The 27601-nt window shown below is 43.2% G+C and overlaps 1 protein-coding gene across 1 annotated transcript in view; it reads right to left on the reverse strand.

The window, feature by feature from the left end:
- Positions 1–601: 601 nt before the first annotated feature.
- Positions 602–27601, reverse strand: part of Rasgef1c (RasGEF domain family member 1C) — a 76924-nt gene continuing 49924 nt past the window's right edge. Inside the window, exons 6-15 of the mRNA XM_077797170.1 lie at positions 23893–24093; positions 22871–22945; positions 14824–14913; positions 13197–13299; positions 12590–12669; positions 12412–12507; positions 9141–9236; positions 7191–7314; positions 1125–1197; positions 602–626 (exon numbers count right to left, since the gene is read on the reverse strand). Coding sequence (XP_077653296.1) covers positions 602–626; positions 1125–1197; positions 7191–7314; positions 9141–9236; positions 12412–12507; positions 12590–12669; positions 13197–13299; positions 14824–14913; positions 22871–22945; positions 23893–24093 — 963 coding nt within the window. The remainder of the gene's footprint in view (positions 627–1124; positions 1198–7190; positions 7315–9140; positions 9237–12411; positions 12508–12589; positions 12670–13196; positions 13300–14823; positions 14914–22870; positions 22946–23892; positions 24094–27601) is intronic.

Consider the following 27601-nt stretch of genomic DNA (forward strand, 5'->3'; position numbering starts at 1 on the left):
GTTTCACAGCCGTCACCAGAAAGTTATCCTGATATCAGCAGGATCCAGAAAGGGAAGGGTGCATGGGGCTGCAGAGACAAGCCCATTGGGAGGGACAGGGTAGCAATCTGTCAGCAGAATGGCAGGGGCCACTGGTCGGCTCTGAGCTGGTATAGGCTTATTTCACATCATGTCATGATGCCTGCTATAGTTCCAGAGACTCTCAACCAACTGGTGACAAACTGTGTGGACTTCTGTGGTGCATGTCACTCAGTAAGATAATGCGATTGCAGTCGCTCAATTCTCTGGGAGTAGCACCATGTCCTTGTCCAGGATGGACAGACTGACTGGCAATGTGGCCTCTACCGTCCTTAAGGCAGGTAGTCACCAAGGCGTATGCCACCCATGTGTCTGGGGGCCCTGTCTAGTCTGCCAGGGCTGAAGTCCCACAGTAGGTTTCCTGTACCCATGCAGCTATTGTGGTGGGTACCAAGGCCACAAGGGCTTGATTTGCAAAGTAGTGAGGCGCTGCTTCTGCCTCCGCCAACTGGGCCATTTGAGGCGGGGCTGTGGATGGCCTCTGCTGGCTCCATCTCTTCCTCCTCTTTCAGCTCCAGGCTTCTCAAGTCTTCCCCAAAATAGAAGATCTGTAGATTTAAAAATGCCAGAAAGTGATGAGGGTCCCAGCCCTGATTTCTCCCCAGCATGGACACCTTCACAGCACATGAGAGGAGGTGGCCAGAGAATGTTTGGCAAGTCTTTTTGGCTCAGTCCTCACGAGCCCATTGCTGTGACTCATTTCTGATCTCCATTCTGCTGTCATTAACATGCAGAATAAACAGGATATGGTATGTGTGTTTTGCTTTCTGGAGTAGAAATATGGACTGAAAGTTTCTGGCCCTGGGACACATGTCTTGATTGCCCAAAGAGGCAACTACCAGCTACCAGTGGTCATGGACTTACCCTAGCCCTTGAGTTCTGTCCCAATCCCTATGAACTTGGGCTTATTCTTCTCCCTGTCTATGGTCTGGCCAAGGCCCCAGGAGACTGATGATCAGGTATCTCAGAAGCCCTTTAGCCCTCTTCCAAGCAGCCCAACCCCCTCCCTCCACCCACCCTATACCCATCCTGGCACAAAGACTGACCTTAGAGATTTCCACCTTTCTTTTTCTGTTTGGTTCTCTGGGCTCTCACTTTCATAAGAAGCCAAATAAAGACCTATGCAGAAAAGGAAGTGAAATTATATAATTATGGTAGATGATGATAATCGGTACTACTCTCAGACCTGGGTCTACATTTTATTTGTAAATTGAACTTTTGCTTGCAGACAATTGTAGATTCACATGTGGTTGTAAGAAATAATGTGCCAAGATCCTGAAACATTTTACCAATTTTCCTCCAATAAACTATAGTATAGTATAGTTTATACCATTCCTTGATGATGCTGTGAAAGTGATACTCATTCAGTAGAAACTGCACTTTGAATTTCAAATTTGTGTCTTTTCCCTGGTAGTGATAGGTGGGAAGATCTCATTTGAGATACCAGGCAGTTAGCCGGGTGATCACAAGGGGAACAATCAATACTCAACAGTGCATCATATTCAATGAATTATACAAGAACCTTTATTATACAACAAGCTTTGTGTTAGATGATTATGCTCAACGTGGGCTAATATTAGTGTTCTGAGCACATCTAAGGTAAGCTAGGCTGAGGTAGGTTAGGTGTATTCAGTAGTAGGTTAGGTGTATTCAGTGCATTTTTTACTTAAGAATATTTCTAATGCATGCTGAGATTTATTGAGATGTAACTCCTTCGTAAGTTGGGGAGCATCTGTGCAGTATATATCACAAGTGGAATATTGATACTGATTCAGAACATTTCCATTGCCACCAAAGTATCCCTCATGTTGACCTTTTATAGCCACAACTATTTCCTTCTTAGCCCCATCCTTTCCTTAACCCCTGGAAACACTGATCTTTTGTCATTTCAAGAATGTTATATAAATTGAGCCATAGAGTATGTTACCTTTTGGGATTGTCTTTTTTCACTTATCATAACTCTGGTGATTTATCCATCCTATAGCGTGTATTGATAGTTCGTTCTTTTTTGTAGCTACATAGGACATGGTAAAGATGTATTATAGTTTGTTTAACCATTCACCCACTGAAGGACATCTGGGTTGTTCCTAGTTTTGGGCTATAACAAATAAAGCTGCTATAAACATTGGTGTACAGATTTTTTGCTTTTATGTGACCTTGAGTATTCATTTGTCTAGAATAAAAAATGGTCAACAGTGCAATTACTGGGTCACATAACTTACATATTTAGTTTTATAAAATATTCTACCTAGCTCTATACAGATGCTCCTCAACTTTTGATGGGATTACATCCCAATAAGCCCTTTGTAAAGTGAAATAATTTTAAGTAAAAAGTGCCTTGAGGGTTGGGGTTGTAGCCCAGTGGTAGAGCTCTCGCCTAGCATGTGTGAAGCACTGAATTTGATTCTCAGCACCACATATAAGTGAACAAATAAAATAAAGTCCATTGAAAACTAAAAAAATATATTTTTTAAAGTGCATTGAACACCTAATCTACTGGCCATCATAGCTAAGCAACACAGCACACTGTAGAGTCTTGGATATTTTCCTTCAGGATCACAGAGCGGACTGGGAGCTGGGGTTCACTGCCCTGCTCAGCATTTCAAGAGAGTATTGGATTGCATATTGCTAGTCCAGGAAAAGATCCAAATTCAAAATTTGAAGGGTAATTTCCACAGATTGACATTGTTCTCACTGTAAAGTTGAAAAATCATAAGCCAAACTATTTAAGTTGGGGACAGTCTGTATTTTGAAAATTTTCTCTTGCCCCCACTCCCCAAAGTTTTAGAGTTTTGCATTTTGTATTTCTGTCTGTGATCCATTTTGAGTTATATTTTATTTTTGGTATAAGGTCTTAGACTTCAGTTAAGGTTCATTTTTTTGGTTTTTGGATGTCCAAATGCTTCAGCACAGTTTTTTGAAAGACTATCTTGACTCCTTTCAATTGTTTCTGCACTTCTGTTAAAAACCACTTGGGTACATTTGTGTGGGTCTGTTTCTGGGTTCTCTGTTCTTCTGCATTGATCCTTAAGTCTGTCTCCTCTTGCAGTATGACACTGTCTTGATTACTGTACTATATAACAACAGCCTTGTTATTGTTGTTGTTATTTTGGTATCAGGGATTGAACCTAGGGGTGCCTAACCACTGAGCAACATCCTCAGCCCTTTTTACTTTTCATTTTGAGATAGGATCTCATTAAGTTGTTTAGGGCCTGGCTTTGAATTTGAGATTATCTTTCCTCAGCCTTTTGAATTACTGGATTACAGGTGTGTGCCACCAGGCCTGGCAGCTCCAGGACTTTTTGTAGATTCCTTGAATTTTTTAAAAAAATATCATCATCTGCAAATATGGATAGTGTGATTTTTTTCCCTTTATGATCTGTTGTTTCCTTTTCTTGCCTTATTACACTAACTATGTTGACTAACTAGGGAACAGAACATTCCTTGCCTTGTTATTCATCTTAGCTGCCAGCAGATTCAGAGTTTGGTGAGAGTTAGTAAGAAAGCATTTAGTCTTTCACTATTAAATATGATGTTATAAGGTTATTTGTAGATGTAATTTATCAAGTTGATAAATTCTGCTCTGTTATTATTACCTGATAATTTTTTCCTTCCTCTCTCCCTCCCTCCCTTCCTCCCCGCACCCCCACCCCTCTCTCTCTTATTTTTTTCCTTCAGTTTTCAGAAGTTTGAATGTGATGTGCCATGGTATGGGTTTCTTTGGGTTGATCCTATTTGTGCTTCATTCAACCTTTTGAATCTGTAGGTTTGTCTTTTCTAATTTTGAGAATTCAGTACTTTTTCAATAGTGCTGGGGTTTTGTTTATATATTCACTACTGACTCACTGCCACGCACATTGCAGGGTCTCAAGAAATACTGTTTACCTCTGTCCCTCTTCTCATGTACCTTTTTTTTTTTTTAAATGTGATGCTGAGGATTGAACCTAGTGCCTCGAATGTGCTAGGTGAGCGCTCTACTCCCTGAGCCACAATGCCAACCCCTTCTCATGTACCTTTGACATATTTCATTGCCCAAGTTCCACTATGAGGTGATTGGCTAATGACAATAATCATCATAATAACTAGTATATTTGGTTGAGGATGAATATTTTCTCCAGAGAAACCCAGGTCCTAACCCCTAGGATGTTAGATGTGATTAAATTAATATTTTGGGGATGGGGAGATTATCTTGGATCATCTGATTGGGCCCTAAATGCAATCACAAATCCCTATAAGAGGGAGACAGAGGGAGATTTGACTATAGGTGAAAAAAGAGGATACAATGTTGGAAGCAGAGATTGAAGGTGATGTGCTCTGAAGAAAGAGGAAGGGGCCACAAGCCAAGAAATACAGGCAGCCACTAGAAAAAGGCCAGGAAATGGATCCCTCCCACCCCAGCCCCATAGCCTCCAGAAGAAACTAGACCTGCTGATAGTTTGATTTTAGCCCAGTGAAACTGATTTTAGACATCCAACCTCCAGAATTGCACAAGGATAAGTTTGTGGTTGTTTTGAGCCATCAAGTTGGTGGTGATTTGTTTTAGTATCCATAGGAACCTAATACAATTGTCCCTCCTTATCTTTGGTTTTTCTTTTTTGAAGTTTCAGTTACTCATGGTCAACCATGGTCTGAAAGCATTAAATGGAAAATTTTAGAAGTAAACATTTTATAAGTTTCAAATTACATGCCATTCTGAGTAACATAAAATCTCACGCCGTTCCACTTCATTTTTCCTGGTACATGATTCATTCCTTTTTCCAGTGTATCCACGTTATATATGTTACCCACCTGTTAGTCACTTAGCAGCATTATGGTTTGGATATGAGGCATCCCTCAAAACTCCTGTATTAATGAAGAAGGTGAAATGATTCAACTATGAGAGCCACAGTCTAATCAGTATATTGATCCATTTGATGGATTATCATTTGAATGGACCAACTGGGTGGTAACTTTAGGCAGGTGGGGCATGGCTGGAGGAAGTGGGTCACTAGGGTATGCCTTTGGGGTTTATATTTTGTCTCTGGATCCTCACTGTTCCCGCTCTGCTTCCTGAATGCTATGAGGTGAGCAGTTTTCCTCTGCTATGCCCTTGCACCATGATGTTCTGCTTCGCCTTGGGCTTAAAGCAATGAAGTCAGGCATCTATGAACTGAATCTCTGAAACTGTAAGTCAAAAGGAAGTTTTCCTCCTCTAAGGTGTTCTTGTTAGGAAATTTGGTCACAGCAACAAAAAGCTGACTAACACAAGTAGCTCTCTTGGTTATCAGATCAACTGTCATGGAATCACAGTGCTTGTGTTCAAGCAATCTTTATTTTACTTAATAATGGCCCTAAATCACAAGAGTAGGGGTGCTGGTAATTTCAATATGCCAAAGGTTGTAAAATGCTTCCTTTAAGTGCAAAGGGGAATGATTTCCACTAAACAAGGAAAGAAAAAAAATCATATGCTGAGGTTGCTAAGATCTGTGGTAGGAACAAATCTTCCATCTGTAAAATTGTGAACAAGGAAAAAGAAATTTGTGCTAGTTTTGCCATCACACTTTGAACTGAAAAAATTATGACCATAGTGCATGATAAGAGGAAAAAGGTATTATATTTGTGTATGTATACATAGGAAAAATATAGTACATATAGAATTTGGGTTTATCCACAGTTTTAGGCATCTACTGGGGATCTTAGAATATATCCTCTGTGAATAGAGGGGAGTACTGCAGACTAGCATTGATTGAGTACAGACTTGTGGGCTTTACCTCTTCCAACTCAAGTAATTCTCATTATTGCCCTAGGAAGAAGGTTCTCTCATTACCCCACTTGATAGAGGAAGTAGGTGAGGCTTAGAGAAGGTGATACCTGAGTTCATACAGACCTCTGTGTGAAGCAGCCTGGGCTGGTTTATTCATTGCTTTCCTTTTTTTGTGTGTGTGTTGGGGGTGGGGTGGGAGAGGGCAGTACAAGGGATTGAACACCTGGTACTTAACCACTGAGTCAAATCCCCAGCCTTTTAAAAAATTTTAAATTTTGAGACAGGGTCTCACTAATTTGCTTAGGGCCCTGCTAAATTGCTGAGGCTAGCTTCTAACTTGCAACCCTCCTGCCTTAGCCTCCCAAGCTCCTAGGATTACAGGTGTGTACCACCATACCCAGCTTGCTCTGTTTCTTGATGGAGGTAGGTAGTAGGAGGTTACAAATATAGGTAGAACTCCCTTCAGCAATTTCTGGGTCCCAAATATGAAAAGTAAAATGGCAAAGTTGGAAGTATCCAAAGGCAAATCATTAAAAAAGCTCGTCTCCCTAATTTTCCTATTTTCTCCCCTTTGGTGGGGCCGTAAATGTTCCCCAGACACAGATGTTTGTTGGTCCCTTTGTAACCCATGTGCTGGTGAAGATGAGCCGGGTCTCCTGTGTGCCGGAGTGGAGGGCAGATCCCAGGGTGAGAGCTGCTAAGCATTGGGCCACACTGCCCCCACAGCGGATGACAACCTGACAGCTGTCTTCTGTAGAGCTTTTGCTTTCTGAAAGGGGGATCTCAGGGTTTACTACTTAGCAAATTTGCAAGCAAACTGATTTGTGACAAGTGATTAGATGGGAATGTATGTTTACTGGAAGGGATAGACAGACGTTAACAGCACTCTGCAGAAAAGTCAACTCACATCATGCCAGTGTGTATTACACACCTAAACCAGCACACACTCTCACACACATACACATGTGGAAAGACCAGCCATGGAAAGACCCAAAGTCAGTCAGTGCTTAGCCATCCCCATGTGAGCCCCAGTTTTACCCTCACTCTCACTTCACTAATGATAAAAATGGGGTAATATACCCAGATGGTTCAGACTTGAAATACCCAACAGTGTCCGGACTGTATCCAGGGAGAAGCCTGGAGTTGGGGTCCTTGAGGCCCCAGCCCATGGCTCCTGGGATCTATCCTGAGTTCCTGATGGGACAGTTGGCCATCCTGGGTAATGCAGTCTTCTCTGCTCCATTTGAGGGCCATTAAGGGTGGGGATGGTGCATTCCTGCTCAGAGTAGAGGTTCCTGCATGGTGACTAAGAGGCCACCCAAGAGTCCCATGGCCTGAGGGGGTTAGGAAGGCTGCAGGGTCACCTTACCGTCCTCGCTGAAGATGGGGGCAGTGTACAGGTAATGGGTGATGCTGGGGTCTTGTTCGAAAGGACATTCCACTTGTTTCCATGTGATGAACTCTCCAACCTGCTTGGCCAGTTCCAGAAATTTCTGCCAGGGTCACACAGAGACACAAAATGGAGATACCCACAGTGCCTAAAGTTCTCTGTGAGTGTGAGTGGCCATCTCTGAGAAGTCCTCTTTTCTCACCCTTTTGTGATTTCAGGGATTTGAGGAGCATGGAGCAATAGATGGTAGCATTACCCAGCAAGAGAATTCATGTTTGTTGATTTATAGAATGATGCACATACATTTAGGTAAATGTATTTAAGTAAATTATTTTAATTACAATTTTATTTAAGTAAAATTTAAATATAGTAGTCTCTCAGTGTCCTGGGGGGATTGGTTTAGGACTTATCCTGCCCTGGGAATACCAAAATCTGCAGATGCTCAAGGACACAGGATTTACGTAGAACCTACATATGTCCTCTCTTAAACTTTAAATCATCTCTAGATTACTTATAATACTTAATACAGTGTAGATGCTATGCAAATAGTGCACTGTATTGCTTAAAGGATAACGACAAGAAAAAAGTCTATAAATGTTCAGTACAGATGCAATTTTAAAAAAATATATTTTTTTATCCACAGTTGGTAGGATTGTGGATGCAGAATTCATGGATATGGAAGCCTTATTGTAATGTGTATCTAATTTTAAAAACTATGCCAACTTTAAGAAGGATGTTAAATAAATAGCAGCACAAAGACATGCTTGGGTGGGGATCCCAGCTCTGTGGTACCCCTTGATCAGCCCTGGCAGCCATGTCTGGTTCCTAGTACCTGCTTTCCGAATCTGTGGCCCCATGATTTGCAATTTTACCCCAACCCCTTGCCTTGGTTTTGAGGACCAATTCAAGAAGGGCAAAAAATAGGAGATCCCACACTGGTTTGTGTGTCAGGGTCACCTGTGGAATAAAATCTCACTCTAGGCTGCCTGGGCCCCTGTAATCTCATCCATGTGGCCTCCAGCCTGGGCTGATCCCCAGGGGTGCAGCAGCTAGGACTGGACAATCTGCCAGATTGGACTGGATTTTCCCCAAGCTCTGCTGGCCTCAGGGGTGAGCAGGCTATCGGCAGCAGGTGATGGTCTGCAGGGGTGTCTGCAGAGGGCAGCTCCAGGCGGAAGGGCCCAGGCATGTGCTCTGGTGCTCATCAGCAGGGGACACTCAGAGCCTTTGGTGGCTCATGCTGTACATCTCCTCTTCCTAGCCTCTCTGTGTAGCCATAGTTGTGGTTGATGCCCCATTTTACAGAGGGAGAGACTGAGGCTCATAAAAAGCAAGTGACTGGCCCAGGACTTACTGCCCCTTGGGGAGTTGGAGGCTGAGGGCTTTTGCATCCATCTGTATCCCTGCTGGGGCTAGCACTAGGGTAGGTTGGCTCTTGAGAAGAAGAGTCCCTTTCTTCCTGCAGAGTGGGTGGTAACACTACCACATGGTATGTTCTGTCAGTCTGACTCAGTGACCTCCTGCTGCTACTGCCCAGTGTACTCTAGCCCACCAGTCACTCTGACACACGTGTGTGTGAGATGTTTTTGTGTGTTTGTGTAGCCCTGTCACAGCACCTTACAGTTGTCACCATGGGCCTATGGGGCCATTTTTCTTATTGCCCTTGTGCTCCTTAAGGGGCAAAAATGATTCGGCTTCACCCATGCTGGGCATAAGCCCCGGCACAGAGTGCATTATCCTCATGTGCATGGGCTTCAGAATCCCCCTCTGGTGGATGTGGGGGTGGGGAGATCCTGAGAACTACTATACTCTGTCTGCCTTAAGGCCCCCATTAGTTTGATGATTGAGGGTCCAGCAGGCTTTTTGGGGGGCACTTTTAGTGGCTGATCTCACTTGGTTGCATTCCCTTCCAAGGTCCCTGAGTCCTACCTCAAAGTTGACATGTCCATTGGGAAGGCGGTTGGCACATCCCTCGTTCAGGAAATAGATGTCTTTGATGAGTAGGCTGAAGAAGGGAATGACGATCTGGAAGGGAGAGGGTTTGGGTCAGCTCCCAGGCAGCCTCCCCATAGGGTTGGCTCAAGGGCAGGTGGCAACCTTGCCAGTAGACACATGCCCCAGGGACCTCAGATGCACCCCTGAATGCCGATGACAGGAGAGACTTCCTGGGCAAGCCCAACCAGCCTCGGGGCTTCATGAATTATATAAGACTATTACTTACTTTTCCATTACTGTGATAAAATGCCTGAGATAAATGACTTAAAAGAAGAAAAGGTTTATTTTGGCTTATGGTTTCAGAGGTTGCAACCAATGATCAGCTGGCTCGGTTGTTTTGGGGCTTGTGGTGAGGCAGAACACCATGGTGGGGCTACATGGTGGAGCAAAAGAAAGGATGAGCTGGGGGTCCAATATTTCCTTCAAGGGCACACCCCCAATGATCTGCTTTCTCCTACTAGGTCCCAATTTCTAAAGGTCCCACCATCTCCCAGTAGCACCATGGCTGGTGACCAAGTGACCAAGCCTTTAGCATACAGAGCCTTTGGAAGACTTTTAAGATCCAAATCATAACAAAGGATAATTTTAACTAATATGCATCATGGGGACAACATGAAAACCACTAAGAAAGGATGTACAGGCCTCATAACTCTGGGCCAGATTACGTTTCCTCCCAGGCCCATTAGGCACCAGTGCTGATGGAGCTCCCACTGCATGCAGTGCCATTTACCCTGCGTTGGGCTAGGTGCAAGATGCAGAGTCACAGTGACCCTTGGATGTTTTTTTCTATTACCTGCTGGGAGGGGCTGGTAGAAACCTCACAACATCCCCATCTGGAAGGCTACAGACTCAGGCCTCTCTCTCAAGTGTACTGGGAGCAGAGGCCCATGCTAAGCACACTATTAAACATTCCTGAACCATATATAAGTCAAATATTCTAAAATTTTGTGACCTGTTTTCTTTTCTAAAGAGTATTTAGTAATTTGTCATCCTGTCTTTCTTGATGCTAAAGATCCATCCTGATGCACTTATGATGAGACCAAGAGCAGAGCATTATTGCTCTGTTTTCTGAAGGGAGAGCCCATAGAAAGTCTTCTTCTTTGGGCCTAGCCTATGGTCTCTCTGGAAGATAGAGGAGAATGCAGTTAAAACTAAATGCACATTTTAAAGTCATCCACCTATAGCACAAGACCTAAATGCACAGTATCCCAGCACCCCAGAGTTTAGGAACATAAAGTCTGCCCTGCTCCATGGCTATCCTGCCTCAGCATGGATGGAAGAAAAATAGTGGTGACAGCCAGTGCTGCAAACTAGAGGCTGCAGCCACAGCTCAAAATCCAATGTGATATACCTTTGCCTCAGGGTCCAACTCCTGGGCTGTAAGCCAGGAACCTTGTGACTGTCACATATGGTCACTTTGTCCTGGGAACAGGGAGACAGACAATGATATGCAAAGACCATGAGATTCAGAGTCAGAGAGGTTGGAGTTTGATTTCTGGCTTAGCTCACAATTTGATAGGACAGTGAGGTCTCCTTGAGACTCAGTCTTCCAATCTGGGAAATGGCAATGCTGAAGCCATCCCATAGAATGGAGGAGGGGATAGAGATCAAGTGGCCTGCAGATGGTAGGTGCTCAGTGAAGTTAAATTTTTGCCCTTGCTATTCCAACTTCCTGGATTTCTGGCTTCTAGGAGACAGGCTCCTTTGCCCTGGAGTTGGAGGTCTTGCCTCACTCACTGCTCCACCGCATTCCATCAGCCCTCCTGGGACTCATTCACTGAAGAACTCACAGCCTGTACTAGAAGGACCAGCTGGGTAGCATATGGCCATCAGGGTTGTCAGTGTCTGCTCATGTGACCCCTGCTGTAAGACTCACTGGGTGGATGGTCAGGAAGTCCTGGTGGGTGGCACAAGCACATATCTTTCAGCCTGCTTCATAAACTTGACCACTGGTATCCATCCAGTACAATTCCAGAGTGATGTAGAATTTCATCTAGCATTTTTTCCCCTTAATTATCTCTCAGGATGGAGATAAGACCTCCACCAACCACAGTAGGGACCTGATTCCACCAACGTTCCTGCAGGAGACCAGATTTGAAAGGTACAAGTCTTGGTGTTTCCTTCCTTAAAACTTGATGACAAGTTTTAAGCCAGATGATTGTTGCAATCCTAGGACCTCAGTACAGAATCCTGTATCAGAGGCCAATCGGAGAATTTAGAGGAGAAATAAAATTGATCAGGATCATCAAAGGCCCTCCCAAATGCAAATGTATATGACATTTCTTGTGAAAAGGCAGTTTGGGTGAACAAGAAGCTTGGATAGTCATTGCCAAATCCAAAAATGTGATTTAAGGCCACATACATAGAGGTACTACATTTAGAATAACGCAGATGTAAAACCCTCTGTGCTTGGAGCTACAATTTGATCTGAAACAGAAGGGACTCTGACAGATGGAGCTCTTCAGGGTCATAGCCGGGAGGGGACTGGAATCGCAAGTTAGGCTTGGGACTGTCCATTCAGGCAAACAATGGTGGGGACACGCAGGCCGTGAAAGGACTGATAGCTAGAAGAGGAAGTAGTTCCCTTTAAGAGAATGTGATCTGAGGTGGCCAAGTCTGGCCCCACAAGGAAGCACTTATCAAGGAAGTTCAAGGCATCAGAGCTTCTTGGGGGTGGGGCATGACCTGTTTTGGAGGTGGCGAAGTTGGCCACACTGACAGCATGCAAGCAAGGTGACATGGCTATCTATCACAGATGCTGCTGAAGGGCAGGGGTTGGACCCAGTGATCTTTGAGTCAACCTCCAGATTCCCTGATTGCTGTAGTTTGGATCACAACGGTCCCCCAAATGTCCATGTGGTAAAGGCTTACCCCTGGGGGAGGAGGTGGTAGTGGGGAGTGGGGCCTGGCTGGAGGTCTTTAGGTCACTGAGACATGACCTTGAAGGAGACTGTGAAGCTATACCCTCTTCGTCTTCTCTCTTTGGCCCCTGGCCATGAGATGAGTGGATTTCCTTCACCACTGCCATAGACTCAAAACTTATCATAGGCTAACTTATCATAGAAGGAAACCTCTACAACTGAACCAAAATAAATCTTTTCTCTTTATAAGTTGATTATCTTAGCTATTTGTTATAGTAACAGAAAGCTGACTAACCCATTGATACAGCACACCTGGACTTTGACCATCAAGGCTTCTCACCTACCTTCTCCCGGCTGCTGTGGGCAGTCAGGGAGCGGTGGGCTGCCCCTCGCAAGGCTGTCCTGTAGTTGCAGAAATTCCCGGTTGGGTCCATCTGGTGCTGGAAGAAGACAGGGAGGCATTTGGGCACCTCTTTTCATGGGCCCGCTGGCTGAACCCCTTAGCCCAGCAACCTTGTTTACCTCCAGGATGAAAAACTTGGCTGTCTTCACTTTGGCCCAAGTCTTCTTCAGTCTGGAGACAGGGCTCATGTTCATGCCAGCTGGAAGAGGGAGGGGTGGGCTGGGGAGGGCTTCTCTGGCCTGGACAGTCCCCCTCACGCTCATGAGCAGGGAGGTCAGTGTATAGCTGCAGTTGCCCAGCCATTTAGGCTGAGTCCTAAGTACGGCTAAGGTCTGCAGTGGCCTCAGCTTGGGAGACAATGGGCATGTAGCAATGGACAATGAGGGTCCAGCTTGTGAGTGTGTAAACTCTGACCATGTTCCCACATTCAGGCCCCATCCTGGAATTAGTTCCTTCTCATTCTCTTTGGATCTGGGGATATGTTGCCAAGCCCTCACCAAGCACCCTAAGGAGGCTGAGTTTGCCTCAAAAGAGGTGCTTTCTCCAGGCCTTTGGGGGCAGGGACATGGGATTGCTGGCTGCCTTAGGCTGCAAACTGCTAAGCCCACACCCACCTGCTGCTCAGAAGAGGGTCTGGGCTTGACCCCACCTGCCTGGCTGTGCCGACTTGAACCTCTTTGAGGATCCTCCCATTGGGGGGGGGGGCTCCTGGAGCAACCCACTCACATATAATGGCCATCAGGGAGTTGAAGTTGCCAATGTTGAAGCACTCTCGGGCCACGTCAATGAAGAACTCGATCACCTGGGCCCTCTGCTTCTTCTTGGCTGGCTGGGGACAGGGCACCAGAGCCTTAGTGATATGTTTCTACCCTGCCCTAATCAGACACCCTGCTCACCTGCCCTGCCCTCTTCACCTTCTTCAAATCTATTTCACAGCTGAGGCCCAGGCAGAGCAGGACATAGTCCACTGCCAGGGAGACAGCTGAGCCCTGCTAGAGCTCCTGTCGGGGTACAGGAGTGACTTGCAGCACAGGATGGGCTGTGAGGCACCTCTGGGAGCAGCTTGATCACTCTTCCTGCTAGGACCTGTTCTACCTCTAGCACCTGTTCTTTTCTCAAATCAGAACGCATTGCCCCTTCCCTTTCCTCCCGGTACTGAGCTTGCTCTCCCCTCACTAGGGGCCACATGCAGATCCTGAGGCCCTGTCCCCTGAGCCCCTCCACTGCATGGCTCAGAAACCAACTGTGTCCTTCCCCTGAGCCATCCTGTACTATCCTGGGTAGGCTCCTGGGTGACCATGTGGGCTTAGTCCAGGCTTCACAAAGGTAAAATCCCATTTTAACTGCCAGACCAATGGTGTGACTGTAGGAAGAGGGCTGGGTCAGTGGTACCCTATATTGTATTTTTTTTTCCACAAGTAGACTTTACTTGCCTATGAAACATGCAGCAATTATCTATTGCCACCAAGAAGTTTGCTCTGGCCCCTGTGGGGACATGCTACAAGCCCCCTTTAAGATGTGATGTTGGCTTTGGAGAGCCACCTATCATTGATCCTATCCTTCAAAAGGGCAACCCTCATGGGTAACACTGATCTCAAACCAGGTGGGGGATAAAACCACCTCAGTCTATGTGGGCATTGCAGATCAGCTTCTCCCTCAGTGTATCCTGACTCCCCTGTACTCATTCACATCTGTTCCCCAAGCTCTCTGAGCACCTGCTTCCAGTGAGCCCAGCTGGCCTTAGAGACTGAGTCTGTCCAATCTGTTCTTGAGACAAACAGGGGCCTCAGGTGTGGGTCCAGAGGATGATTCCTCTGCTATAAGAAAGAGGATGGGCAGGCATGGCCAGGTGGACCCTCAACTCAGTGACAAGCATGTCCAGCTCCATGTTGTCAAGATTCCTTGCTTTCCAGGGGAAGCCAATGACCTGGACTTTTTATATGTACTCTCCTATTTCTTCAGAATCTGATAACTTCTCAATCCTGAGCAAGCCAAATCAAACCTCACTGCAGGCCAGGCTGCCTGGGGCAGACAGACAGGCATGGATGGAGGCAGTAGAGCCCCTTGGGCATAGTTGTGACTACTCCTCACTCCTTGAGCAAACATTCTGATTTCCTTGGTGACAGAGCTCAGTGGGTCCATCCTGGGTTCTACCCTGAGGGAAATGTCACTGCAAGAAAGCTTGGTGACACTTGGTGCCTAGCCAATCCTCAGGTGGACTCAGTCAAGATGTAACTGCCAGGAGACTATTGGGATTTAAGATGCCCTTCTAGTTCCCTCCCTGATAGGCTCCTCCAGGTCCCAGGCCACTTTTGCCTATACCAGGTCATGCCCACCCTGGCTTTCTACTCACCATGCAGATCTCAGTTGCCACAAGGTAGCACAGCCTGTTGAACCATTTCACATAAGCCTCCAGGTTGTTAGTCTTGTCATTGAAACAGGGCTAGAAGAGACACACAGGACCCCATGCTGAGTCTCTGCCAGTAACTTATTAGAACATGAAGTCAGTTCATGGTTATAGACAATTTGGACAATGTGAAAATCTCAAAACCATCTGGAAACACCAATGATTTGGTATGTAGCTTTCCAATCTCTTTTCTATATATTTAAGGGTGTATTTCAAAATTATGTGTGTGTGCATACCCATATACACAGACACACTTGATCTTCATTGTTCATGGATTTTATACTTGCAAATTTGCCTACTTCCTGAATTTTATTTGTAATCCCAATAGCTTGTGTGGTTTTCATGGTCATTTATGCGTATGTGCAGAGGAGCCAAAATATTTGTCACTCATCACTCATAAGTGTTTCCAGTTGAGGCTGAACTGAAGGACACTCTGCCTTCTTATTTCAGCCCTCACACTGTAAGTATCCTGTTTCCTATTTAGACTATTTAGAGTCTTCCCCCACAAATTTTGTGCTTTTTTTGTGGGGGGAATTATTTAAATGTTTAATAAAGTTCCCAAGCATAGTGCTGAAGTGCCTTACTACACAGGAAATATATTTATATAGTTGAGGTAAAGAACAAATATGGAAGCTTGAATTAAATTATTTGATAATATTCATGAATCATATTGTACTATTGGTCATGAGTTCAATGTTAATCAATGATATATATTTATATATATGAAATAAGGTGTCTTTAAACATGTAAAACAGGGTTATATACATTGATAAGTTGACAAAATGTGATAAGAATCTCGTAGGAATGTAACCCTGTATTTTCCCTAAAAGTAAGCATTCAGTATTTGCTGATTCAATGTTTGAGATGATATTATAGAACACAGCTACTGCAAATAAGGAGAATCAACTCTCCATGGGAATATATGCATGTATCTATAATTATACATATATGTTTCCACATTAATCTTTTCCTGGGTCAAAAAATATCCTTTGAAGACATAATTTTAAAATTTGTGTAGAAAAATAAAATTGGTGTAGAACATTCATGTATACATATAACCGAGCTTAACAGATCAAACTTAAATGTGTATGCTAAAACTGCCAGGATAACTTTCAATAAACAGAGGGGGGGATTAAATGGATTAAAGTTCATATAAGAACTCAAAGCAAACTAGGAAGGAAAGGGTACTTCCTTAAACGCGCATCTATAAAATCTATTAATCCAAAAGATGTAAAGAAAGGAGAAAGAAATAGAAAATATAAAGGAGACAAATAAATAGTGTAACAGAAGGCAGTAAGAGCAAATCCTTATGGATTAATAATCGTTTAATTTTTAAAAATTCCAGTTTCTTGTCAATTTCAAGATAAAAAGTCAAGGGTAAAATAATAGAAAAATATGTGTGTGATAAATATCACATAGCTATTTAGATGGTTTCCAACTTTTGATGTTTTGACTTACATTTTCTCTACTTTATAATAGGTTTATTAGAATGTAACTCCAACTCAAGCTAAGCAGCATCTTCATTAATGTCTGACAAAAGAGATTTTAAAGCAAAAAGGAATCTACGGCCAAAAGCATTAGAAGAGATGAAAGACTAACTCCACAACGATAAAGTTTCAATTCATCAGGGATATGTCAGAAGTCTAAACTCTGGGTAAAATAGGGTCAAAATACGGAGGCAAAGTAATCAGAAAGGTGACATTCCTTATTAGGAGAAGTTAAGTTCTATTGTTACAATCAAAGAGCTTAATAAACATGCCAGAAATTAATAGGTTAGGAAGACCGGAAAATAAAAAAAACAGTATGAATATAAATTTGAACAACACAATTTATATAGTTGAGGTAAGAAACAAATATGGAAGCTTGAATTCAATTATTTGATAATATGCATTATTTTCAGACATTTGGAAATCTAAGAACACGTTTAAAAATAATTATGGGTCTGGGATGAAATTATAATAAATTAGAATGGTAATAAAAGTACTAAAAAAGAAAACTTGGAAACTGTAAATAAAAATGTATATAAAGAGAAATGAATAGTCTTTTATGCTTTCACTAGAATAGAAGAAAGGATAAAAATAAGCTGAAATCCTACATTAGAAATCAGAAAAAGAACCACAGAATAAATCTAAAGAAAGTCAATGGAAGAAAATGGTAAAGATTGGAGAAGAAATAAATGCAATAGTAAAAGAAAGCTGCAATATTCAGAAACAACAGTCAAAAGCTTTTTATTTCTCTATGTATAACTTTATGTCTATAAGTGTGAAAGCTTAGGGGAAATGGGCAAATTCTCGAAAGAATATAAATTATAAAATGGACTTATGAGATATAAAAATATAAGCAGTCCTACAACCACTAAAACAATAGAATAAACATAGAAACAAGAAAAACCTTGGATCAGTGAATAAATCCTCAAATAACAAATGAGGCTCAGTGGCAAATTCTATAAATGCTCCAAGAACAGGTACCCCAATATTTCATATAGAATAGAGAATAAGGAAAGAGAAACAGAGTAGTCAAGAATAATGTCAGAAAGGGAAATAACAGATTAATTTCACTCATGAATACAATTGCAGAAATCCTAACCAAAACATTAGTACACCCAATCTAGCCATGTTTGAAAAAAAAAATAATGGCTTCATTTATCCAGTTTTTTGTATATTAGAAATGCAAGGTTGATTCAACGTTAATTAAAAAAACTAATATGAATAATCACTTAAAAGTTTAAAGGAGAAGAGAACATAAGAGTAGTAGGGTCCAGAAAAAGAATTTGATGAAATTCAATAACCTTCATATAAGAACTCTAAGTAAACTAGGAAGGAACAGGGTACTTCCTTAAACTGATAACATAGATCTAAAAAAAAAAATCCAATAACAAACATCATGCTCTTTTGTGACTGGTTAAAAGCATTCCTATTAAAGTCAGGACAAAAGAAGGATGTCAACCATCAACACTTCTATTTGACCTTGTACCAGAAGTGCAGGTTAGCACAATAAGCAAGAAAAGCAAATTCTATTGGATCAGGCAGAGTTATTCTGCAACAACTTACACTCTCAATATTTCAGAGACTTAAAATGATGCAGTAAAGTCTATCTACCTTTCCTGTCCATATCAATTCAGTTTTTTTAATATTTATTTTTTAGTTGTAGTTGAACACAATACTTCATTTTTACTTATTTTTATATGGTGCTGAGGATGGAACCCAGGGACTCGCACATGCTAGGCAAGCACTCTACCACTGAGCCACAACCCCAGTCCTCAAGTCAGTTCTATTCTATGACTACTATGGAAATAAAAAGAATAAACCTTTGAAAGGAAGAAACAAAACTTAATTATTTGCAGATGATGTGCCTGCCTACAAGAAATCCTCCAAAGAATGGTGACACATTAATATAATTAGTAAAGTTTTATAATATTGTCAGATATAAAATTGATACATAAGAGTAAATTAATTTTGGGGCTGGAGTTGTGGCTTAGTGATAGCATACTTGCCTGGCATGTGTGAGGCACTGGGTTTGATTCTCAGCAATGCATATAGATGATTAAAATAAAGGTCTATCAGTAACTAAAAAACATATTTAAAAAAGCAAATTAATTTCTTATACCCAAAACGAGCAGATAGAAAATACAATTACTAGATATGAAAAATTGTGGTATATATGTGTATTAAGAATTGTAATGCAAAAAAAAGTTTATGTATAATGGCATTAATTGATGTGAACATACTTTATGTACAGAGATATGAAAAATTGTGCTCTATATGTGTAATAAGGATTGCAATACATTCCACTGTTGTTGTGTATTAAAAAATAATAAAATCAATTAAAAAGAAAATACAATTACTACATAGTTGAGATAATGTGTAATTATGGAAGCCTGTGCTTATTTATTTGAGAATATGCACTCTTTTTGAACATCCAGAAATATAAAATCACATTTTAAAATAATCTGTGAAAATCGGTTTTTTTCATATGCAGTAGTAAAAGTATACATAAGGTACCTAGGGCAAAAGTGTAACAAAACCTGTGTAACACTTTTATGGAGAAAATTTTAAGCCATTTGAAAGATATATAATAAACCTAAGGAAATAGAAGTATATACTATTTTTATGGATTGAAAGAGTCAATAACATAAATCTGTCAATTCTTCTCAAATTGATCCATATTTAATATAGTCTAACAAAATCTTGGTAGGACTTTTCATATAATTTGACAGATGATTCTAAAATTTAAATGGAAAGGCAATAGGCCCAAAATAGCCACGCCATTCCTCAAGAAGAACCTGGGGAATTTGCTTTACTGGACATGAAGACTCATCGTCACGCTATAGTGAAGAAGACAACGTGTACTGACACAGATCAGAGGATCCTGAAGGAAAAGTTTAGTAAATTTAGGTGGAGCTTAAGAATGCTTGTTCATTAAAAGCCATGGTAACGAGAATGAGAAGCGAAGAAAACAACTAGAAAAATAAAAGGTTTAGTATCTAGGACATATTTCAAGTAAAACCAAAAACCAAAAAATTCCTTAAAATTTTTAAGAAAATTCACCAGTAGAAAAGAGGCAAAAAGTCAGAGATGGGGTATATCACAAAAGGAGGAAACGGAAATGGCCAGAACAGGTGAAAAAATACTCAATTTTCCAAACTTAAAAGTCTGACAATTTCAAGTGACTGAAGATGTGGAACAAGAATACCTCCCTACTGGGAGGTAAGTGGATACCTCACCTGGCATTACCTGGAAAGGCTGCCCACGTGCCTACCCTGTGACATAGTAATTCTCCTCCCTAGGTATGTGGAAGAGCAATAGTCCTGAATGTGTTGTCAACAGACTTCTCGGGGTCTCTGGTATACTTTCTGGGGAAAAGTATTTTCATAATAATTTGATCATATTCTTTTCCCCACTGTGTTGAGGTCTGCCCTGATGGTGCAAAAGCAATGGTGGGAAAAATTGCCCAGCAAAAGGGGGGGGGGAGTGTGACTTATGGATGTCCTTAAAGAGGCAACACTTTCAAGTTCTATTCAATCTCAGCCCGTGAGTACATGTTTCTTATTCAGTGTGACAAAATGGGGCATCAGAACAGAGCACTTTCGAAGTATACTCAAGTGTGGGGTTGTCTTGAGGGCAGGACTTGGCTCACCCATGCACTGAATTGGCCATTGTTTCCACTGAATTCTGTTTTTACTTAAAAAAAAAAAAAAAAAAAAAAAAGACTAACAGACTCTCATTCTCCAGATTTCAGTATTTGGCTGATATTTTCTTAAAAATGAACAAAATGAACCTGTCACTTCAAGGAAAACAGATCCCAGTATTTGTTGCCAGTGATAGAATTCAAGATTTCAAGAGAAAATTGGGAACTTGTAAAACATGTATCTGCTTCTGTGGCTTGACAGCTTCTCAATATTTACATACTCTTTTTTTTTTTTTAAAGACACATTTTAAACAACACTTTTTTTTTTTTTTTTTTTTTTTGGTGGTGCTGGGGATCAAGCCCAGGACCTCGCGCATGCTCAGCATACATTCTACCACTAAGCTACACCCCAGTTCCAGACATTTTTTAAAATTATGAGATCAGGAGTGTATACATACCTTGTTCATCACTCTACCCTTTTCTCTTGATATTAATGAATGTGATTTTAAAGTACTATACAATAAAATGTGCCAAACATTTGGAAGATCTGCCTAACTCAATGTTTCCTCATATTCTAAATGATCAATGTATGATGTTATAAAATCATACCCTCAAGATGCAAGGTGTAATGGATGTCATAGCATTAAGAAAGATCATTGATAATATTTTCAGATGTCACATTATAATTAATCTTTAAAAACTATTACTGGCTGAGTTTTAGTGCAGTATCTAACAAGAATATTCACAATTATCTGAAAAGGCTGTCAAATACTCCTCAATTTTCCAACTGCATATCTGTGTGAGATTATATTTCCTTAAACCAAATAGTATATGTCAAGAGACTGAACACAGAAGCAGATGAAAGAAATCGGCTGTCTTCTATGAAGTCAGACATTACAGAGATTTGTAAAAATTTTATAAAACAACATCACTTTTCAGGAATTTTCTATTGCAGAAAATGCATTTTTTAAAAATAAAATATGTTACTTATGTCACCATGCAATGGGTTATTGTATTTGTGAGTAAATATTTTAAAAGGAAATCAGTTTTGGGATTGGGAGTCTGGCTCAGTAGTAGAGCACATGACTATCATGTACAAGGTCCTGGGTTTGATCACCAGCACTACAAAAAAAAAAAAAAAAAAAGAAGAAGAAGAAGAAAGAAAAAGTAATCAGTTTTAATTGCTAATATGATAGTGATAGAAGTAATCAATTAACCAAAAGTTCTTTGGGGTCTTCAATAATTTTTAAGAATATAAAGGGATCCTGACCCCAAAACATGAGAGAAGTGGTGCCCCAGAGAAAATGTTCACTGGTGTATCCAGGGAAACACATGTAAGAATGCTCACAGCAATATAATTTATAATAGCAAAAAGAAGGAAATAAGACAACTGTTCATCTACAATTGGGTAGGATAAATAAATGTCATGTGTAATCTTGATGTATTTCACAATAAAAAGGAAATACTTGTAAATGGCCAAACAACACACACACACACACACACACACACACACACACACGCTCAAAAAGTAGCCAAGTCTCCTTCCTGTTCCTATGCCCTCAGTCCCATGGTCCCATGGTTGTCCTCCCCATTTTAGAGGTCATTTCTCTTGGTGATTGGATAGATGGATCTTGATGACTGCATACTTGTGGGCAGCCTTATTTTTTTTTCATACTTGAAAGCATTCTACTGATGGATGTACTATACTTTTTAAGTCAGTGTTCACGGGTGATAAGGTAATTATTTGCTTCCAGTCTTTGACCATGACAAATACTATGTACCCCAAATACCTTTGTATATGTTCATCTTTGTGTTACATGAATGTGTAGATAAATTACTAGCTGTGGAAAGTTGGACGGAAGATGTACACTTACTTATTTGGTGCTGGGGATCTAACCCAGGGTTTCATGTGTGCTAGGCAAGTGTTCTACAACTCAGCTACATCCCCAGCCAAAGGAAGGACATTTTTTTTTTTTTTGTACCAGGTATTGAACCCAGGGGCACTTAACCACTGAGCCACATCCCAGCCCTCTTATAATTTTATATTTTCTTTAAAGACAGGGTCTCACTGAGTTGCTTAGGGCCTCACTAAGTTGCTGAGGCTGGCTTTGAATGCGGGATCCTCCCTCCTTAGCCTCCTGAGCTGCTGGGATTACAGGCGTGCGCCACTGCGCCCGCCCGGCAAGAAGGACGTTTAAATTGTTGATCTACGATTGCTTATTTGCTCTCTAAAGCCTTGCGACAATTTCATCTGCTACCAATGGTGTAGGAGAATGCCGCTTTCCTACATATCCCCAATATGTCTATCCTACTATGTGATCTTTGCTTATCTGAAGGGTGAAAATGCAATCACGTACTACAGTATTTAGTTTGTACTTCTTTTATTAGGTGTGAGAGTACAAGACAGAATGTTTTCAGTTTTGGTTCGGATTTAGCCAGTTGTTAAGCACCAGGGACCCTCTGATTGAGCTCCTAGAAGGGAAGGACTGGCTCAAAATCCAGGTGTGGGGGACGGTGTCCTGAACGCCTTCCTTTTCCCGCAGCACCTACCACCCGCGCTTCCCCGACTGGCCGCTGGAGGGCATCAGCGCCCATCGAAACGCACAGCGAGGGTCCGCGCGGTCCTGGAGCGCGCCGGGGCTCCCTCCGCGATCCTCCCTTCTCCCCACCCAGGGCACGTCTAGCCTTCTAGGCTTCCCCAAGACTCGGGACTATCGAGGTCTCAGCTGGAGGTGCGTGAGTGAGTGGGTAGGACTCCTCCAAAGCCCCTCCATCCCTCTCTGGGTTCGCCCCTACCGTGGCCGCCACACGATGGGGGCGAGGAGGGTCATTGCTGGGACAGCTTGTCCAAGAGCTTTCTTTCTACCTTTGTACTGGCCAGAGGGTCCTTGTTCACAAAAGCCTGGACAAACTCCTCAGGTCCGATGTGTCGCAGTCGTTCCTGCATCAGAAGGGAGAAGGGTCGGAAAAACGGAAGATTTGGGGAAGAAGGGCTTGCTGGGGATGTGGTAGGGTGGGTGCTCCTGCCTGACTCCCTGACCTTCTTCCCCCCCGCCCCCCCACCATGAGGATCTGTTTGCAGTCACCCTTCACATGGGGGCTTACAGATCCTGTTTTGGGTTGTCACAGAGTTCAACACCATCCCTGAAGGAGAGATCCCCTCCTTTCCCAGTTCATGGAGGAGTGGGTGAAGGAAGCAATGTACCAGACTCAAAATCAGGTTATTGAAATGACCAGCTCTTTGGGTGGGGAAGGGAGGGAGGGAGGGAGACCTGGTGGCCAGGCATAGTATCTGGGTCAGAACTAAACCCTGGCTCTGTGCCTTTTGCTTGTGAACTCTGGCAAATCATGTAACGTTTCTCAACCCTGCAGGGCAATGGGAAGTGCATGTAAGCACTATGGCGAGTACAGAGTGCCATAATGGTGGAGGTGTAGAAAGGAAGAAACCCACTCCCCTTGTTCCTCTTTCTTTGGCTGGGCTAGGCATTCCCTTTACCAGTAGGTAAAAAGCTTGTGGAGCTGCTCTGGAAAGCTGAATAGGGAGCAATGAGTCTCTGTGAGCCCTGGATGGGGAAGTCACTAGTTCTGGAAGGATCACCCAACAGGTGGTATCAGAGCTGAAATGTGAACCCAGTTCTTTCATTCTAGAGCTAAATCCTCAGGCCAGAGGCTGACACCTCCAGCCTTCCTGTTCTGGGCCCCAGGAGTGTTGGGAAACTGACTGCTCCAGGATAGTCTCAGATGCTGACTGCCTGTGCTGTGAAGGGCCTGACCCAGGGTTATCCTGAGACCAAGTAGGGAGGGCAGAGGGGCGAGTGGTGGCCCATCAATTGGGTAGGATTCCCAGTTGTTTCCTGCCCTGGGGAAAGAGCAGCATTGCCTGCTTACCAGCTCCACGTGGGTCAGCTGCTGGGCCAGTGTGTAGGGATCGCTACAGATGCCAAGGAGCTCCCTATGGATGGAGGCTGGTGGCTTGGTTCTGTAGGAGATGGGCTTGTCAGCACCCATGAAGCCTTCAGATCCCTGGCCCAAAGCTGCAAGCTTCTGGTGTAGGGCCTGCAGGAGCTGATGCATCCTCTTCCGGTAGGCCTGGTGGGGCATGGGGGGGGGGAGGTAAGAAGGGGTACTCGGGTCTGAATACCCATCTTTACCTTTGAGGTGGACAGGGTCCATCAGGGCTCTACAGAAAAGGCCAGATACCAGCAAATGTGCTGGGACCTGCCCCCAACCTAAAATAGGATCAAACCCAGGCATGTGGGAGCTGGGGTCAAGTGAAGGCCAGTTAGGGAGAAAGCTCCAGGATTAGTGGTGGGAACTGAGAAGAGCACATATCAGGGAGGCCAGTGGGGCTCAAAGCACCCTGTCTGGGCAGCTGGGCAGAGTGGGGTGTGTGCTGCCAGGAGCTGGAGGAAGGAAGGAAGAGAGGAAGGAAGACATGGAACAGATCCTGCCCTGGATAACTGTCCTTTGTCTTGGCTTTAAGGGTGACCCCTTCTAAATCTTAAGCCCAGCTCAGAGAGAACTTCCTGACCAGCCTCACTGTTGCCCTCTACCCTGGCAGTATTCTGTAACGCTCTATGTGACTTCTTTTATAGGATCACTATCAGGGATAATCAGGTTTGTTTATTACCCACTTCCCCCACAACCCCAGAATGGCAGTTCCAGAGAGGCAGGGAATTCTGTGTTGTCTTCTCTGTGTTATCAGAGTCTGTCCCAGTTCTGTGAATGCAGTGGGTGCTCTATAACCTACCAACAGAGTCCCTTCACCATTCAGCTCAGACAGATGGATTCCTGCTCTGGACCATGCCATGGCCCTTCTTCCAGGGTAGGCCAAGGGGAACCTACCCTTCTACACCCAAGGAGAAAGTGATCAATTTTTCCCTTCAGAGACCTCTATTTCTAAAGAAAGATACCAATAGCCTGGGCTGGAAGAGAAATATCCATATATCCCCAAGGGTTTGGATCAATAACCCATAGAACAGGCCCCTGAGCTCATGAGCCTGTAGGAAATGTCACTCCTAGAGAAACATGCAATTCCCTATGAACCCAGGATTTGGGTGCTAGCAGAAGAGAGCCGAGTTCATGGCCTCCCAGCAATGATGAAACATCAACTAGACAAACCGGGACCAGAAGTCTCAGAAAACAATAGGCTAGTGAATAGTTGGTATAGTCAGGTAATTTAAGAAAGTAAAGGTGAATTTTTCTTCATGCTATTTTGAAATGCACAAACCCAGTGACATTTTGTAGACGCAGTGTCTGACTTACTGGGCTGTGAGTGGCTTTGGGCCTCAACAGTTCCTTGCAGTCTCTTAGGGTTTAATGAGTGCTGCTGATGTCTGAGGTTTGTTGGTGCCCAGTGCTGTGGTGATGGTGAGGCTGTTCTCTCTGGTCCGTGGAACTACTTCTCTGTGAAGCAGCCATGGGTGGCTATGGCAAAGCCTCAGGATACAGGGGACAGGATAAGAGCCCACTTAATCTGACTAGCCTCAGTGCTACCCTCTACCCCTGGCAGTTAATCCTAATCTTAACTCTAATCCTAAGCCTAACCCAAACTCCTAGAGCTACAGGGGTCAGACGCAGAAGGTGTCCACTGGTTATATGGGAAATAACCTGCTCACCAAAGGAATGGCCTCTCTCAGCAACACTGCACCAAAAGTGTAATAAAATGGTGCCTTGTAGGTTCTCATTGAGTGCTGGGAAGATGGTTAAGTTACATGCAGCATGGCCAGCCCTGGTGACACAGTCACTTGTGAGCCCTGACATTTCCTTCCAGTTTCCAACGCACAGCCAGTGTCTCCTGAGTGGCTACACCATTCATCATGTCTCTTTGTTTTCTGGTTTCACCCTCTATGACATCTCAACCATTTTGTCTCCTCTACAACCCTGGGTCCCTTTGTTCCCATAGTCCCACAAGGGAGGAATTATCACTCTTCCTTTTATAGAAAGAAACATAAGGTTCAGAGAGGTTAAGTAATTTGCTCAAAGATATGTAGCTCTGAAAATACCCATGCTCATCTCATGACCTTGTGCATAGCACTTTATTTCATTTAATTCTTTCCCTGTGTGAGAAATCTTTTATAAACACAATGCTAGGGCTGGGGGTGGAGCTCAGTGGTAGAGTGTGTGTTTGGCATCCCTGGAGGCCCTGAGTTGGATTTCCAGCACATATACACAAAACAAAACAAAACAATAATGAGCAAATGTTTTTGGAGCAAAAGATATAATCATCTTGATTTGGTTACAACTAATTTATAGAGAGGTGGAAGTGTGTGAGGGCACAGAAGAAACAAGTTTGTCAAAGTTTTGATAACTGTTGAGTATAAGTGATGGGTACAGAGGAGTTCATGGTTACTCTTCTTTATGCTTGGGTATGTTTGAAATGTTTCATGGAAGTTAAAGAATAATTCTCATATGCCTGAATATGAGGAACAATTTGCCTCTCATTGAAGCTCATAATTACTAAGTGCTGAAATAACTTCAGACCTCCTTGCTGCCAAGTTGCATAGTGGCAGTGGTGAATGTCTGTGGTTTACTGATGAGAAAACTGAAGCTCAGAGAGGCAAAGTACCTTGCCCAAAGCCACACGGCTGTGGTTTCTGAGACTGAATCTGGGCTCAAGTAATATGATCTAAATCCCCTGGCTCTGAGCCCTACGGGACTGACTCACAGTCTGCTTCATTGCTCTTCCCATCCTAGCCTGTGTGGTGCTGGGAGGGGAACAACCTGCCGCCCACCAGTAAATATCCAGCATAGAGAACCAGTGCAGAGAGGACATCCTCTTTAGATTGGATACCTTCTGTGGAAGAGTGACTTGGGGACAGTGAAGACATAAGGAAGCATCCCTGGCTTAGGCCTGGGGGTATGGGATAGAGACCAGGGAACTCCCATTCTGGTCCACACCACATAGCCTTGGGGATAGGCCTGACACTCTCAGAATGGTGAAGAGGCCATGGCTTCCCAAGGAAAATCAGCCTTGTCTCCCAGCACCTGAGACAAGGCTCCACCAATGTCAGGCAGGTCAGATAAGGGCAAATAACCCTGTCTCATCATATGATTCAGATCTCACTGCTGCCAAAGAAATCTTGGAGGGAGTGGGGATGAAGCAGGAGATAGAGCTCCCACCTCACTTACTCTGCTCCATCCATCTCCCCACCATCCCTTCTCTACCCATGTGCTATCATCCACCTTCCCTTTCAAACAGTTACCACTGTACCCACGGGTCCATCAGTTTACTCATCTATCCTTCCTACTTCACCCACTCACTCACTCATCCATCTACCCATCCACCCACCCACCTATCCACCACTTACCATCACTTATCATAGTCCTGTACCCATCTCTTCCTGACTCATGTGCTATCACCCACCTCCCCCTTTACAGTTACTTACCCACAGGTCCACCAATTTACTAATCTATTCTTCCTCCTACCTTTCTATGTTTACCCATTCACCCCCTTCATTCACCTTTCCACCCATCTATCCATTCACCTACCCATATATCCTTCCCCCCTTTTCATCTCCCTTCCTTCCATCAATTTTTCCACATTCATTCACTCCATTAATCCACCTGCCTATGCAAATTACTCAAGTACCTATCC

This window comes from Urocitellus parryii, chromosome 1 (genome assembly GCF_045843805.1).
Source record: "Urocitellus parryii isolate mUroPar1 chromosome 1, mUroPar1.hap1, whole genome shotgun sequence".
NCBI lineage: Eukaryota > Metazoa > Chordata > Mammalia > Rodentia > Sciuridae > Urocitellus > Urocitellus parryii.